The 17,631-nt window shown below is 37.5% G+C and overlaps 1 protein-coding gene across 7 annotated transcripts; it reads right to left on the bottom strand.

Moving 5' to 3' along the window:
* Positions 1-2,156: 2,156 nt before the first annotated feature.
* On the bottom strand, positions 2,157-16,553 carry AQP4 (aquaporin 4). 7 transcript variants are annotated; one of them, XM_081078321.1, is made up of 6 exons: positions 16,441-16,531; positions 12,919-13,333; positions 11,809-11,973; positions 11,436-11,516; positions 7,886-8,050; positions 2,157-2,403 (listed from the first exon to the last, which is right to left on the bottom strand). In XM_081078321.1, exons 1-6 carry the CDS (start codon positions 16,470-16,472, stop codon positions 2,374-2,376), a joined length of 888 nt encoding a protein of 295 aa, XP_080934447.1. In that variant the 5' UTR covers positions 16,473-16,531; the 3' UTR covers positions 2,157-2,373. The 7 variants fall into 7 exon arrangements, with proteins under 7 accessions (XP_080934447.1, XP_080934444.1, XP_080934448.1 ...); XM_081078318.1 differs by lacking the exon at positions 2,157-2,403 and adding an exon at positions 15,401-15,468 and having other exon boundaries at positions 3,588-8,050; positions 16,441-16,506; XM_081078322.1 differs by lacking the exon at positions 2,157-2,403 and having other exon boundaries at positions 3,588-8,050; positions 12,919-13,210; positions 16,441-16,553.
* Positions 16,554-17,631: the final 1,078 nt, after the last annotated feature.

Here is a 17,631-nt window from a genome sequence, read left to right as displayed (position 1 = left end):
TTAAAATTGAGATAAGGACTAAAGTTTCTTGAAGACAATGCATAGTCCAGTTTTATTTGGGGCACTAATTGCAATATAGGATGAGAAGAATACCCTGACAGCACAGGGACTTTTCTCAGCATAGGGGCAACTGCTGTCTTGGCAACTCTTGTATGTGGGAACAGGAATGCAGGGACCTCTTCCCATTCACTTTGCTGTTACTGAGGGAATCCCGCCCTCCCTTGTTTCCTTTTATTCCCCTTTGGGGGCCCAAAATTTAAACAAATAGTTTTCACAGTCATTGGTTGTATATTTGTATATTTTTAAAGATTTTTGTCTTCTGAGGATGCGAGTCAAAATATCTGGGAAATTATTCTACAATCTTGTACTTTGGAAACATGGAAGTACTATGTGTGCTCAGTTCTGTTTTATAAATGAAAAGATCTCTCTTTTTATTAAAGGAAAGGGAAAACACTGGCAATGGTCATTCTGTTCTATTATTTCCCAAAGCTGCTGCCATTGTAACAGTATTATAACTTGGCCCACTTGAAAATGGCTTTATTTTATTTTTAAAAAATATGTTTTGTAAGCTTTACAGGCTTGTTTTAGGGTACGTCATCATAGACTTTCTCAGATTATTGCTAAACTCCATTTTATTGATTCCCTTATTAAAAATGTATTTTATTTAAATAAAATAAATAATTACCATATAAATGTAATTTATTAAAATTTTCTATAGAGCCTTGAACAAAATAAATACTCAAGCATGTATATTTATTTGGTGATTAATGGGTAAAGAAGAATCAAAATACATATTACTTGTCTCCATGAAGAGAAATGATCAAATTTTATAAAGACCAACCAGGAAATGGGAGCTAAAAAGTGGAAGGTATATTGTACAAGAAGTTTTTGTCATACCTCTGCTTACTAAAGAAAGAGTTTTCTTGGCCATTCAAAGTCCCTTTCAAAAAATACTTTGTAAGTTTAGCTGATTTATCCTTGTGGCATTTGCACTTTAATATTTAAATCTTCCTTCACAGGTGGTCAAAATGATAATCAGAGGTTAAGTCGGGAACAACTGAGAGGTTCAAACACACTGTAATCTCTGTTGGATATGAAAAGTCAAAGGCTGGGAAAAAGCAGATAGGAAAGTTGGAACAATTGGAAGCAGATAGCACTTGAGGTAAGATGTAACACAGGGCAGTGGCTAGGAGTAGACGGTCTATGTACAGACTGCCTGGGTTCAAACCCCACTTTTACCACTTAGTAGCTCTTTGACTTTGAACAAGTTACTTACCTTCCTTAGACCTCAGTTTCCTCACCTGTAAAATGGGAATAGTAGCAGTAGCTACCTCATAAAGTTACTATGACAAATGAGTACACAGTGTAAAGTACATCTCTGGTGCAGAGCAAGTGTTCAATACTTGAAAGTTATTATTATTATTATCATTATTTAAATGTGGAAGACCATATTAATAACTTTACGAACTCAATTCTCTTTTCTGGACCAAATGAAACATATCTTAAACACTTTCTGACAATTATACTATTTTTCTAAGGAAAAAATCAATGAAAAATTTCCTAAATGATCTAAAGTATCCTAAAGTAAAGTCATTGCAGCAGTCAACATTGTTCTCCTATTTGAGACCTTTTCTAAGTTCTTTAATACTTACTCCAGGTCTGTAGTACTTAAATTAGGGCAATAAATTAGTAGTATGGATAGAATATAATTTTTACCACTTAAGGAAAGATGGCTGATCGGAAATTAGGCTGATAGATGAATGGGATGACTTTGTGTGATTTAGGGGAAGGACATAAGGGATTGGGATTCCAGTTTTTGCTTTTGTACTAGGTATAATATTGGATAATTCAGTTAATCTCTTTGACACTTAGTTTCCTCTTTGACACGTTTGGAAATGAGAATTATAGGAATACTTACCTCACAATGAGCTTTGAAGAGTAAGTGATTGAAAATAATATTTATAAATTATAAAGTCCTATATATATATATATATATATATATATATATATATATATATGTTACAAATATATATACTCATTGTTGATAATTATTGTAATCTATGCATTCCTCCTCCTTGGCCAATGCTTTCATAAGGAAAGAAGGAATATAGGCTATGATTTTTATCTGTTCACAGATAAACTTAATACCTCCAGATTGGAGTGTTTCATCCATCCATCCATCCATCCATCCATCCACCCATGCATCCATCCACTCATTGATCCATCCATCCTGCATTTATTGAGCATTAGCCACATACTATCACTGTACTATGCACAAAGGTTGCAAACATCAATGTCATTGTTTCTCAGAGACTTCTGGACATGTTGAGGTAGCAGAACTCAACTCAGCTTTTTAGGGTCCTCAATGTCTCCTTAAGCCTCAGGAGTGAAGAGATGGGAAAACTAAAAAATAGTAAGAATTAATTCAGTTGGCATATGTTTTGGACATTTTCCAAGCAGGATAATTATCTAAAATCAGGCTGACATTTATATCTCTAGCTTCCCATGCTTGTTAAAACACTTTTCTTGCTGAAATACTCATTGAGCTAAATTTCATCTAACATCTGGCCATTGTATAAATATAGCAATGAAAACATGTCTTGTTGCCTACACATTAGGTATAAATTTTAGAAATCCACTTAGTGTTTCATTCTTTCTGTGCATATTTCCTTTTCTTTTTCTTTAGTGTTTAAGCTAATTTCAGTCTCCTGACTAGAACTATAAGAATTCAAATATTTAGCACACACCTATATAACAGCAAAAACCAACTAGATTGAGTGAGGTATAGCATTTTTGTGGCCTTTTCTACTGATTGTAAGATATTCCTTAAGTTTTTTATTCATTCATGCAACAAGCATTTATTGAGTGAAATGTCAAGCTTAGTGCTCCATGCTGGTGGGAGAGGGGCATACAGAATAAATACAGCAAAGTCTTAGCCCTTAAGGAGTTTAGAACCTAGTAGGCAAGAGAGACCTACACAAATGATTTCACTACAATGTGACAAATACTGTAAAAGAGGTTCATATCCACTTGGCTCCTAAGGCATAATTCACTACTCATCTGATGGGCTGTACACTGCATAAATGATTGTCCTCAATCCTTCCCTGAGAATCTATAACCTCCCCGATTGGGGAGCCTCTCAAACCAAGAACCCAAGCGCATAAACCAGTACTCATTGTACCTATTTTATCCATCTGCTTAGGCAGGCAGAATCTGCCAAATGCCCTGAAGATAATTATGTATTTGGCAATACCGACCTCATTTGAGTCAGAGTTGTTTAGGTTTTCTCTTTTAGATTCACTGTAATAATAGCTGATATTCAATGGCCTATTTTACATAGATGTAGACATTTAAAAAATTAAGCCCATGAAAACCCCATTTTCACTGTCTATATCAGGGCTCACCACAGTGTGTACTCTCTCGGCAGACTCCCAAAAAATACATTTTGTTATATGGATTCCACCAAGATTTCATTTGGTGTTGGCTATAATCACATGTCTAAATCTTCTGGTCAGTCTAACAGATGCTCCTAAGCTGTGACTTGCAAAAACTATGAATGGGTTTTCAGACATCATCAAACACAATGCTTACCTTTTAAAACATTAAAAAGTTTATTTGCACAAGCTTAGTACTATGAGATACAACCTAATTTATGGAAATCAAGGCTAATACTTTAATAGATTATTCCAAATATTAAACATTACAGTTTCAATCTCCTTAACATTAGTTCTAATGTTGGAAGAATATTTCAGTTAATGAATAATTGTGAATATAACCATATGTTCAGTTTATTCTCACCAGTTTATCATGAATTACAATTTCATTGTGATTTGGGTCATAAAAGTGATAAACAATTGTGTATATATTTTCATACGTTGCCTGCTTATTTAATTACTCCTGAAGAGAATTCAGAAATTCATTCCAATGGGTTATATAAATTAGGGATACTTTTTAGCTCCTGGATTTTTAACATGCATAGGTAACACTATAACTGCTCTTAAATTTAACGTTCATTGCCCATGTTATATAACATGTATTTGATATGTATTTTATAAGCTATAGTCCTTTGTGAAAGTTAACATCCACAGTTTTTGAGCTCTGAATTAAATGTCTTCCACGTATTTCAGAAAATTATGGGTTTCAAGTTATTGCTGTTTTGGGGTGAAAGTACTATTGGTAAAGTACTACAATACCAATGAACACACATAAAATTTGTGGTAAAGAAAGTGAGTTTTGTTATATTTTCCAGATTATAACCACTGCTTCCTAATAATTTTGGTGCCAGAAACATATTATGAAAGACAAAATTACAGTCAAGTATAAAATATTCTGAATTTGCATATTCTCTTGTGTTTATGATAATTTGTATTGGCTTTACATTGTTTGGTAAGGTGGTTTATTGAGCTCCCAATGTCATGTTCAGTTATCACAAAGGCAAATTCTCTGTCAAATATGCACGACATGTGGGGATCATGTCAACATATTTCAGCAAAGGGCCTTGTCAGAATTAATTTTAGCATTTGAATTCGCTACTCGATTTTGGAATTTTCCTGTTCATTTTGGAGTTTAAACCAGTAAGTGAGTTTTCTGGTTTCATGGCCTAAGAAGAATATTCTGTGTCATTTGGAATCAGACCTCTAATAATTAATCAGATAGCATAATTCCTTCATCTATGTTTTTCAAATATTTTTGATCTTGTAAAATCTTCAAGACTGAGGGGCAGCTCTAGCTAGCACCTATCAACTGCATTAGGAAAAGGGTCAGACAATAGAATGTGTAAGAATTTATAAAAAAGCATTGAATGGCAGAAATGAAATGTAAGAATCTTAAATTTTGGCAACTTCTTAGATGCCAGAAAAATAGTTCCTGCCTAGGTAAAAGTTTAGGTAATCTTCAATGGTGAAAACATGCATTCAAATTGTGGGCCCCAAGTTATTAAAAAATCCCTGAAAACTTAAAAAATGACTCTTACCCTTTGAACACTTTTGACAAACTATATACATGCTCAGGGTAAGGACCACCTTACAATTTTGGGGTGCTTGTTGTACTTTTCCTTAGGGAAGAGATGGTTGGCATCATTTCCTGGCTGGGCATAATTCATTTATGTCCTTCCCGTGTTTCCTCTCTGATCTCTTTTCTGTATATCTGTCAGTGGCACTCTCCTGGGAGCAGCACGAGGCACTTCATTAATAAGAAGGGATTAAAGGAAAAAGCCCTAGTCTCCTAATACACTTGGATAATTTGGTGCCATCCACAAGGCAATAGACCCCTGCTGCATAGATGTCATTAGAAAGGTACAATTTCATTACTTTTTACTGGCAGAGCCTTGAGTGAAATACAAAATATGTTGTCTCATATGCAGGAAAAAGAAGTGATAAAGCTTTCACTCACTGCATGCCTCTAAAATAGTAGAATGCAAAAATATATTTTATGGTTTTTATGTTGGTATTAACTTCCCTTAGTAGTCTTGGAAATCATACTTTTGTTAAACATTGAGCAAAATAAAGACTAAAAGAAAATTGTTCATATTCTTAAATCCCAAATGAAATGTATGTGTTTTTTTTATTAACTAACTCTTGTTTTGAATACCTACTATGTGCCACGCACTCTGTTAGCTGCTGGAAAACAAAGTATGAAAACATCATTACCCTCCCCCCTCCCTTTAGCATATACTGAATGCTCTAACTGAGAGTGAGTGGAAAAGCGATTTATAAAGTAAAATGTATGGCTAAATAATCATGATTTTGAGTCAGTAAGTTGGACGCATATTGGGAAAATCTGCTTAACTTTTCCTTATTAACCTAACTGATTTTTGAACTGACATACTCACTGAAGGTGGCATTATCTTTTGAGCCGCACCACCGCCAGTGTTTAGTCTTTAGTGGTATATTGTGCAAACGTTTGAAACGATGGGCATAAACCATCTTTAGAATAGCATCCTAGTTCCTACAGATACTGACCCAAACAGGAAGCAACGCGCATCTCTGGCAGAGGCTGTGGTTGGCCACACCCTTGAGAAAGGAGCCTGGGATTTCACTACCTGCTGTAAAGACTTGCCAGTGACACTCTCTGGAGCCACACTGGTATGATGACTCTCTGGGAACCTCGGACATCACTTTTCTAGCACCGAAGAGAATCAGGTTTAATAGTGGTCCATTATCTCACTGCCACAGACACACAAGTGCATTAATACTAAAAAGTGGTGCACAGTTAGAACTATGTGTGAGGGAAGAAAGCCCTTGATTATAAGCTATTTACAAGTCACTCTTTTCAGTGATAGGTTTTAGCTTTACTACTAGCTTTTGTTCAGTGAAATTAACATTTGTAGCTTTTTATCTAAGACAAAAGCTAGACTAGTAAGTTAAGATGATAGAAACTGGGGTTTCCAGACACCAGTCTACTGACATAAGGCAAAAGAGTGCAGGAAAGAATATACTATTTTGACAAATAAAATGAGTTAGTAATGAAAATATTTAAAAAATGTGTTGGGTTATGTACAATATTCTACAAATGAAAGATTGGTCATCTAGTTAGCTTTGAATACAGAATGTTTTGATGTCCTTATTTTTTTATTTTGCAACCATGTCGTTCCTTGTCTCTATTTCATTTTAATTCATTAAAGTATCATCACATGCACAGTGAAGATAATCAACTAATTTCATGAGGAGTGAGACAGCATCAGAAATTGGGATGGGCAGGACCAGTTTACACCTTCGAGAATGAACAGAGCTTAATTATCAACAAAAAAGTCAGGACTCACCTAGTTATGTTCTTGTTATCAAAAATATGTCTCAGCTAGTGTTTAAATGTAGATAGCCAAAGTTACAAACAAAGAAAACCCCCAGTTTGCCAATTAATTTTAAAAAATAAGCAAAGTGGTTAAAAGCTTAGATTGTTAATCTCCTGTGGTGTATTTGAGGATGTGCACTGAAAACAGATCAACTATTTGAAACCGGAATTCAGATTTCCTTTTTCCTTATGATTTTTGTATCATGGTAATTTTGCCCCACCCCCATAAGATTTTATGAACCTGTTTGTTTTGAATCTCAATAGGTGTCCCTTGTGATTTGGATGTCTTATTAGGGGGAGCTAATAAATATACAGGATTTTTGGACATTCTACAAATTTCTGCGTTTTAGTTCCTCATTACGTTGGGCATTGAAAAGGAGGAAGGAATATTATGAATTAGAGTTCAGGTTAAAAGTTGGGTGTTTGAAATATAAGTGGAAATAATTCATTAGCGATGACTCTTAATATTCTTTTGCCGAGGTAGTTTATAAATAAGGGATCACCCATAAAAGAGCTTGTTATATTTCCTCTCTTGGATGTGCGCAACTCTGTGACATACTGTACTCTGCCATTGATAAACCTGATTTAATGTAATAAATACTCAAACGAGGATTAGTGTTACCAATTTCATGGTAGAGGAGGAATAATAGGTTTGTCTATATTTTCTTTCAGGCAAGACTTAACCAGATTTTGATATACATTTTAAATTGATGATTAATAAGTGGCAACTAGATTAATTAGATACATATTTGCTTCGGGGAGACTTTAAAATGATTGTTTGTTTAGATTTTGAATTCACGATAGGTTTCTTCCATTCCTCCTTGGTAAATAATGAAATATTTATTATCTAGACTGAGTAATAGGACATGAAACATCAAACCTGCACATGTCTAATTTATAACAAATCTGTTTCCTTAATGGGTGGAAGGAAATCTGAGGATAGTTCTAAGGATTCTTGTCTGCTTTCAGTGCTATCTTCTAGTCATACTGAAGACAACACCTCTCCAGATGGGTCCTTCCCCTTCTTCTCCTCACCTCGGTCAATGTCAATCACGTGCACCACCCCAGGTTTTAGAATCAAGTCGTCGGTCTCTACCTGACTTCTGTTGTCCTCTACCTCCATGTAGCTCCCCTTTGTTTGCTGGGCTGCTTTGCTGAAGGCTTCTTTAAAACGACGTTTGAGTTCAACATCTGGACAGAAGACATATTCATAAAGTCCACCGGCCAGAACAGCTCCTATTATCGGTCCAACCCAATATATCTGGGGGAAAGATGGAAGAGTTATAGAGTTTAAGTAGAAAAAAACTATTCCTTTGAACAACTCATGAATATAGAATTTAGCTGGTTTAAATTAAGAGAGGGTCATGTATGGGTCATAAATATTGGAAAGAGTATAGGAAAATACATCAAATCCATATCAGAGATTCACATATTATTAAACAACATTTGAACAGAAAACAAGAAAAGACTGTTTTCTCTTTCCCTGCTTTTAATAATTAGTTTTCCCCCCATTTTCTGATAATCCTTAAAGTAAAGATAGCTCCTCTTTGGTGGTACTGCAAATTAAGCAGACACTAAGAATTCTTCAACTAAAATAGAAAAAAAAAAATTCTGGAGAGTACTTATTCTACTTTCTTAATATTGCTATTTTACATTACTTTTCTGCATAATTATGATCGTCGTACAGATTTTATCATTTGAAGCTTTAGTTATTCAGTACAGCATGAGAAATGGAATCCCAGCTCCACCACTTAGCAATTTTGTGAGTGTTTGCATCAGTTACTTACTTCTTAAACCTTAATTTCCTCATCTGTAAAGTGGGGATTATAGTAATACATACCTCATGGGCTCTCAGGATTAAATTGAAATAATGCTTGTAAAATTCTTAATAGTTCCAATTTCATAGTAACCTGCTCCATTCCATGTTTCCTAGACAAGTTAAAGATGTACGTGACTAGGCTGGCCATAAGTCATTTATGTTACATGCTTTTCCTTTCTAAAATTTGGTGATTTATTGAAAATCTCATGGTTTGCTCGTTACTCTTCTTACAGAGTGCTTTTATCCCGATCATTCTCATGATAGTGACTCGGTGAAAAACCCTATACTGAGTTTATGGATGATGATTAGCTGAGGATCATCAAAATTCCATAAGATTTTTAATTCAATAAATGGAAGCTTTTTATCCTATCACTTATGTGTCTAATAAATTAAATTTTGAATTTGGGATAAACTTCAATATTTGCTTTAGAGCATAGGTAGGCCGTAGAATATTACTTTTCATTCAACAGATTCACTTGGGCAACAGAAACGCTGTTTATTGAGCACTGTTTCTGAGCCAGCTGTACTTAGACCTTTTCTCATATTAACTCATTTAATTCTAACAATAACCTTTGAGGTAGATATTATTATATCCATTTTATAGGTAAGAAAACTGGCACGCTGAAAGGGTAAGAAGCTTGCTTAATATTTCATGCTTAGCAAGTGATCAAGCTAGGATTTCAGGTCTGGCTGCATTCAAACCTCTCTTTTGAACTATGTACTGTTTTCCACTATGCTACCTTCTCTCATTTGAAAAAAAAATGTGGTGAATGCTTCTGCTTAACACACTCTCTTGTAATTAATGTCACTTAGCATCCTCATTGCAAAATCTAAAGAAAACTCGAACTTTAAGATGAAGCTGAACACATATGCTTAACAGGAAAACCAATGGTAGAGTGGCTACAAACCACATGAGAGTTTACATTCTCCATGCTCTTTCAGAGCAGCCCTCCACTGAATGTCTTTACTCTTTGTTTTTTTGGTAAGATCTCCTTAGTTGTGTTCTAGTCCACAAGCTGCAAATCCCACAAGGGAGACTAGAGACTGCTAAGTGATCATGGCACTTTCTCAGAACACCCATGAACAAGACATCTAGCTCCATGTTCTCAAAAATAAACAATTTTGAGTTGCTATTCCAAAACAAAGTCATACTTTAAAATAACTTTTAAAATTTATAAAGCTAAAGAATTTTTATTGCTGAAAACACAGAAAAGACAGAAAAGAAAACACAGAAAAGTACAAAGAAGAAAACTAAAATAACGTCATTAATATTTTGGTTTTATTTCTAGTCTACCTATCATATTTGCAATAAACTTTAACTTAGTTCTAAATTTCACATACCACTGCTACAAAGTGGACATTCATTTTCAGTAGGATTAAGTTTGTTATAAAATAACAAGAAGGAGAAAACTCTGATTCAATCAACAGGCTAAGCATTTTCTTACTCTTTAAATTATAACTAGTTTACCACAACTAACTCATAATTAATAAAAATATATTTTCATTCAAATTTTAAAGTCCTCATAAATTAAATTTAAAGTTGTCATTTTTCTACATTTTAATTATAAAAATAGTTTGAATTTAATAAGTTGAACTAAAAGTTGTGCTTTTAGCATAAGATCTATATATTGCCAATTAAGACTTTACATTCCTGTTAATGTGGCAAATTTTTTGAGACACAAATTTGGAAATAACAGTAGCAAAATGACCAATTTCGTAGATAGTATTGTTGACTGAGTCTTTGCCTGTCTAGGTCCAAAATCTTGCTTTTGAACAACTGATTCAAAGGCTGTTGTTTAATGATGTAGATTATTTGTAAAAACTTGATACCCTTTTCTTAGAACTGAAAGCCCATTGCAGTGGTGCAATTTCTTCTTATTTGCAAAGTACACCACAGTTAAGCGGGTGTGACTAGGTCAATAACAACTGTACGCATGAGATTAAAACACAAATGACATATTCTGTTATATTCATAAATTAAAAGTTGTAAAATAGCATTCAGAACATACAAATGACAATAAAAGTTAGACCCATTTATGTCTCATATTTTTATTGATTATTGTAAGTTAGTATGTGAGTGCCCTTCAAAACTGCCACATTATTCATGTAAGGGATTTAAATTCCTTTTTTTTCGGTAAGAAACAATTAAAATACAGTTGGTTGTGATATTTAAAAATGGGTATGTTTTCTCTCCAAAAGCATTGCCACCACATTAATAAGTGGGTTAGGCACGAGACTGAAAAGTATGCCTTTTCTGAAAGTTATTTTTTCCCCTACTATGGTTATGGTGATACTAGAGTAAATATTTGTCCCATTTATTCTTCACCATCTGCAGTTCAAATGCTTCCAACGTGCATACTATTAATTGGGTTCCTGCTTTTGTAAACAAAAAAGGTAAATATTGTTGCTATGGGCAGTGCTTTTAAGCATTTCTTTTTTCCCCCCTCATCTTCTTTTTTGCAAGCATATTTTCTGTTATTGCCCAAAAGTCTTTACTTTCAATTATTTAAAAAGCATATTCACTAGACTATCCTGATTTTAACTTGTTCCACATAGGCAACCTTCTTGTAAGAAATATTCTGCTGCAGTCTGTCAGATACAGTGCCCAGAGCAGTGCTTCAAAAAAAGAAAAAGACTATTACTGAAGACCAGAACAGATATAAGGTGAAATGTTTTGCAGTAGATCTGTGCTAGTCTCTCCCTAGTCTTTATGAAAGATGTAATAAAGTTGGGGTTCAAGGTTGAGAGGAAGGAAGAAAAAAGTTAGTAAAATAATGAAAAAAAAAAAGAGAGCTCTACAGGTAATTGTCCTCAACATGATAGTCACCCAGTGATTTTCCCAATTTCCCATGATAACTGCAGGTCCAAAGGATCGGGCGGGGTTCATGCTGGCACCAGTGTAATTGATCTATAGGGAAAAAGAAAACAACTTCAGACATTACTGAAATAGGCTACTGACAGATATCATTCATTGCAATGTGCTACCATTTACAAGGGTAACTAATCAAGGAATTGAGGAATTGTCAAGATGTTAGCAGTCAGATCAACACTCTCATCACAAAGTTAGTAAAATAATAACCTAAAATGGACAGACGTGGCTGGATATTAAAGAACTACAGTTGTAAAACACATTTTCAGTCCAGCTCTAGGGTGAGGATAAATGAAATGGATCAATTATTTAAATGAACTTGGAAACTTACTGCAAATAAATGTCCAATTGCAACAGAAAATCCAATTGCTAAAGCTATTGAACCAGTGACATCAGTTCGTTTGGAATCACAGCTGGCAAAAATAGTAAACACCAACTGAAATGTGATTATCAACTCCACCAGGAGACCATGACCAGCAGTAAGATTTCCATGAACCTAGAAAGAGAAGAATATTCCACTTGAGTTGAAGCAAGAGCACACTTTCTATGATAACATGTCATTGTGAAAAGCATATTTTATCCCTGTGAAAACTGATGGTTGAGTTTTTCTGTCTCACCCACATTTGAGACACTGCCCTCTCCTCCCCCCAAAAAGAAGGAATACATTTCTACTCATTTTAGACCATCATAGATAATTAATTACTCTTACAGGGACAAAGTGGGAATTTGTGCTGAATGTCCTTTTCTACAAAGGAAGCAAAATGTGCCACTGCTGCACTTAACTTAAAAAAGAGTTTCTTGAGAGTCTTGTAATTTTATAAGGCAATGATTAAATCTATTAATTACATTTAAATTAATTAATATGTATTTCAGTTAAAATTTAAACCATGTGTGATTTTTTTCATCAACCCTGGTGCTGAACTAACAAATGATATTCCTAATCAGCTTAGCACTAAACTAGGGTCAAATGCCAATTGACTTTTTCAATTGTGACCCTTGATGTAGATCATTTCATATCTCATGCACATGACAAGAAACAAATTGTTTCTTCTGGTAGTGAACCAACAAATAATTGTAATTAAAAAAATGTCTTATGCTAAATATAGTTACTTGGATGGGGATGTGAGGAGAGAGAGAGAGAGAGAGAGAGAGAGAGAGAGAGAGAGAGAGAGAGAGAGAGAGAGAGAGAGAGAGACCAACATAATTTTTGTGCCATCCGGACTTAGTAATATTCAAGTCACTCAATAGCAAACAATGATTTCCTACGGATATATTCGATGTTGCCAGAATCAGTTTTTACTCTTATTAAGAACCATCAGAAATTCCCTGGGAATAAATGAGCAATTTTAGGAATATCTCTCTCAGGCCACCAAGGTGTCATTGAATAGAGCCTGCAAGCAACCTGGAGTCCTAGTTTGAACATAAGAACTAAAGATGCTACCGTGGTGACCCCCAAGCCTCCCACCACACTGGGAGGTGTGACGAGGTAGAGAATCCCCGCTCCGATGATGGCGCCCAGGCACTGAGCTGCAATGTAGAAGACAGACTTGGCGATGCTAATCTTCTTGGTGCACACCATGGCCACCGTCACAGCAGGGTTGATGTGGCCACCACTGATGTGGCCGAAGCACTGTACCATAGTCGCAATGCTGAGTCCAAAGCAAAGGGAGATGAGGACCATGTCAACGGGTAAGGGCTTTTCAGTTCCACCCCAGTTGATGGTGGATCCGAGGCTGAGGAGAACAAAAATAAGCATAGCCAGAAATTCCGCTGTGACTGCCTTCCAGAAAGCTTGAGTCCAAACCCCTTTGAAAGCCACCATGATGCTTTCTCTTCTACACAACGGTCCACACTTACTGAAAAGAAAACCAACAAACAAAACAGCATCAGAAGCTACCAATCCAGGGTTTATGAATTCAGGTAAAGACACCAGGTCTGCAATCTTGCCCTACTTTGGGGGAGGAGCCCCCAAAGGTTCTTTGCATACCAAGAAAGAATGCTTCTGGAAAAATCTCTCTAATTAATTAATTAATTAATTAATTAATTGTCTCCTTAATTAATAGTCAATAGATTATTATTCTAGTCTCCTTTGATTTAATATTCAAAGATCCAAGTTATCTGAATTGTCTGAAAATGCCTAAATCAAGTTCCTTAAAGAATTGCAAATAAAATATATTGACCTTGCAGTTAATTCGCTCAGAGCAACTTTTTAAGTTTCAAAGTACTTTTTATATGCCATTTACATTTTGAACATAAAGCAACAAAGCAGGGAGGTCTTCCTCGGTTTTTTATTTTTATTGCTCAAAATGGCATTTTGAAAATGGATCTCCGATTCTCCATCCCCTCTTCCCCAGGAGAAACTCTAGATCAAAGTAAGGCCTGTTAGGAAGCCAGGAATGCTGGAAGTCTGTCTTTCCAGAAGGTAAATTCGTTGTGGGGAGTGGAGCTCATGGTGACTGGCAGGGGCGGTGGGACCAGGTAGGGCCTGAACTGGGACAGGGACACCCCTTCCTCTGTCCAGCCAGCGGGGAGGAGTCCCAGGGACATTATGCGCCATGCGGGGCTGGGAAGCCTCACCCTCAGGCTCTAGAGGAGAGCCTCTCAAAGGAAGGGGGAGCAGCCAGACAGCAGCCAGATGGACAAACACCTGGGACTCTCCCTCTGACCGCAAGTCCGCTGTTGTCCCAGTAGGTCCAGCAGCCTGGGAAAGCTGCATCCTGGCCTCCGCAGCGCTTTTGCAGTGTTAGGGGACAGTCACTCCTCATGCCTGTCCCTCTCTCAACACCTGACCTTACCCCTCAGATAAACTCCGAAAAGTATCCTAGAGGCCAATGTATGCAATCAGCAGCGCAGGCACCCTGCCTGCCTTTCATGGGCAGCCACATGCAGATGACAGCGTGTGAGGCAGATCTGAGGAAGGCAAGTGTGTCAACGGGGTGTGGCAAGGAACACTGGTGCCCCAAGCAGGAGCCTCCATGGAAAGCGTGTTTTCTCTAGTGTCTTCTTGATGGTCTTCTCTTACTTCTTCTTGGCCCTAGAAGACCACATGCCTCTACCTGAGGGAGTCTGGGATACCTGTGTGTGTCCCAGTGGAGGGAAGGGGGTAAAGGAGGATGGGGAGCAGAAAGGCAGCCTTTGAGGGCTAAGACCGTTTCTTTCTCTAACCTAATTTCCTCTTACTGACTGAAGATCTTTGGAGCTGAGAAGAGATGGGGTTTGAGGATATGAACGCCAACTTCTCATTCTGGAAAGAAATGACTAGGATTCTCTTTGGAGTGGGCAATTACCCCACTTACCACCTTATTCAAGACATTTGCCCTTCCCCTTTGCCTGTGAAGAGCAGCAAGAGTAAAGGAGTGTGGAGAGCATTTAGCAGAGACGCTAATCGCAGGGGACTATAAAAGTTAGGCAAGAAAGCCAAGTATTTTAACAGATTAGAGTGATTGCAGCCTTCCTTGATATATTACTGAGAGTGAGCCCCCTCCCCCCTTCATTCTCTGTTGCCAGGAGACTGGGCTCTGCATGGGCAATGGGAAACGCTGTGCCAAAAAGGGCTAGGGGAATTCTCCCTTGACCTTTAAGATCTCAACTCAGCCTTGGGTTTGATATGGGGCTTTGCTTCAGAGTTGGAAAGAGAAACCCATTTTCTGCCCAAGCCCAGGTGGCTCCAGAAGGGGAACAACCAGCCCTGCCCCAACTGTCTGGTGCCCAAATGAACTCCTCATGTAATTATGAAAAACCCCAGCTGGGAGAACAATGACATCACATTCCCTAGAGGAAGAGAAAATAAAGAGACAAAAACAGCACTTGGAATGGGGCAGGGAGGGTGCCCTGGGAGAGACATTAACAATATCCCCAAGGAAAAGAAACTCAAAGAACTCACAAATTGAAAAAGAAGTTATGAGAGTGGCTTCTGAACTCACCAGCAGCCCACGGCTGTAGCCGGGATGGCAAAGGGCAAGGAGCTATCACAGGTGCTGGTCGTCTGTGTCTGGATTTAGTGGGAAAAAGGAAGCTGGTTGGGCAGGAAGCACAGGTCCCTTTTCAGCATCTCAGGAGATCACCGGGGTAGGCGGGCCCTGGGAAAAGGCCGCCTCCATGCTACACCCCTTCTCCCCTCACTTTTCCCGGTTCCGTGAGTTTTGGCTCCCTGTTTATTTTCTCATGCATCTGTCTACCTCTCCAGAGACCTAATTTAAGAAGCCCAGTTGCTCTTTCAGCTTCAAATGTGCATCAGCCAGAGAAATTAAAAAAAAACAAAACAAAACAAATACCCCACAAAAACTCAAACAGATAAATATACTCTTTAAGAGTGCTTGTAGCTTTTTTTTTGTTTTTTTTTTTTTTTGAAAATCCGCAAAATCTGGTTTTACTCCAGGGCAGTGACCAGCCTTAGTGGGCTGCAAACCCCAAAGTTTCCCAGCACCATTTACATACCTTTGGCCTTACAAATGCTCACCCCAGCGGCTCTCTTAGCTCCCTGCTATTATCCTCAATGTTCCCTTACATGTTCACACTCGATGGAAATGGATCAACACCATTTGTTTTGCTTCTTTTGCCCCAGAACAAAGGGGGGTTTGTTGATGTGCCTGCATTGTACCAAACAGGACACATTTCTTTCTAGCTGAACACCCAGCCTGATTTACTTCTGGATAGCTGAGCCCCTGAGTAAGTAATTTTTCTGATGAAAAATACTGCAGCTAGATTTCCCTCCACAGGGTCATTTTCCTGTGTTTTTCACAGGTCTCAAATATGTGGAGGATTTTGCTACAAAGCATCCTTATTCTACCTTTTCTGTGCCTCTCCTATGAATATGCCCAGTACCCAGATCTAAAGAACCACCTACCTGCCCTATAGTTTTCTTCTAGATTCTGCAGAAAAAGGCACAAATATCTGTAATAAGAGTCAGAGTTTCATTTTTTTTGGCCCTGAGCATTGTTTCCTAAGGCAAAGAAGGACTTACCCCCACCGCCTTGCTGCGGGTCTGTCACTCATGCCTTCCCTGGCCAGAGTGCAGCTCTCATTGCCTGCCTGCAGCTCCCAGCTCGCCGGGAGTCAGATTACGGCCACTTGTCTGATTGGGTTTTTGGAGTCTAGGGGTGGAAAGATTCTGCACCATGTGGCAATCGCTAAGTTATATTTGAACTTGACATAACTTTTCGCTACCTGATCACTGTAGACGTAGGGCACTTCAGGAACACAAAACATTTGCTTACGTTATGTTTCTTTAGCTGGCAATCTTTGAAAATGAGGATTTCCCCAACTCTTTACCAGAGTTCTTCCCACCTCAAAGAATTGCTGAGAATTTGTCTGGTTTGGATATGTGTTGTAGTTGAAATTAGGTAACTATGAGAACATAGATTTGCATTATCCAGCAGTTGAGATGAATTGAATGGCTGCAGTGCAGTCGTTTTTGAGTGGCAAAATATCTGGTAGCTTTCATTTGAAGTTTTTGATCTGAGAAGCAGCGTTTTAAGCACCATAGATAAGTGAAGATCCATTTGTAGTCTGTGTGCAGCACTGATTTGGATAATAAGAAACAAGGAAAAATAGGAAATAAGAGTACTTATAACAATTGTTGGGTAAAAAGGAACAAATTGAAAAAGAACAGAGGTTGGGTGGGGACAAAATTATTGGGAAGTGTAGGTAAATTTAGTATCTAGAAAGCTAGGGGCAGGACTGACTATCTCATTTATGGAGTCCAGTGCAAAATGAAGGCAGGATTCCTTGTTCAAAAATGAAGAATTTTAAGATTGCAACAACAGGACTTAACACAAAATGTGGGGTCCTTCTAGGCATGGGGTCCTTTGCGACTGCACAGGTGGCGTGTCCATGAAGGCACTCCTCCCGACTGAGGAGTTTGGTGAACTCTGGCAGATGTGAGAATTAGCTGCCCGCATTGCTGTCTCAATTGTTTTTCTTTAAATGGACCTCAGATGCTTAAAATTGGAATAATCATAATCCTTAGCTTATGACACTCTGTCGTCACCGGCACATATATGGCCCTCTTATTTTATAGCAGTTAATTCATTCTTTTTTAATAATACAATGAATATCTGTCAATGCTCAGACCAACAATTAGAGCGGGGAGAACTCACATCTTCATATTGCAGTCTCCCCATCCCTGCCCTGCCTCTCCACCTGACATCTCATT

Source organism: Rhinolophus hipposideros (assembly GCF_964194185.1).
Source record: "Rhinolophus hipposideros genome assembly, chromosome: 17".
NCBI lineage: Eukaryota > Metazoa > Chordata > Mammalia > Chiroptera > Rhinolophidae > Rhinolophus > Rhinolophus hipposideros.
This window is presented reverse-complemented; position numbering and strand designations above follow the sequence as displayed.

What these genes read in the sequence shown, in the direction of transcription:
- AQP4 (XM_081078316.1), bottom strand. Translation starts at nt 16,472, where the DNA reads ATGAGTGACAGACCCGCAGCAAGGCGGTGGGG. An exon ending in GAGGCTTGGGGGTCACCACG is followed by an intron (nt 11,974 to 12,918) that starts GTAGCATCTTTA and finishes TTCTCTTTCTAG; the next exon opens with GTTCATGGAAATCTTACTGC. An exon ending in GAAATTGGGAAAATCACTGG is followed by an intron (nt 8,051 to 11,435) that starts GTGACTATCATG and finishes TCTTTCCCCCAG; the next exon opens with ATATATTGGGTTGGACCGAT.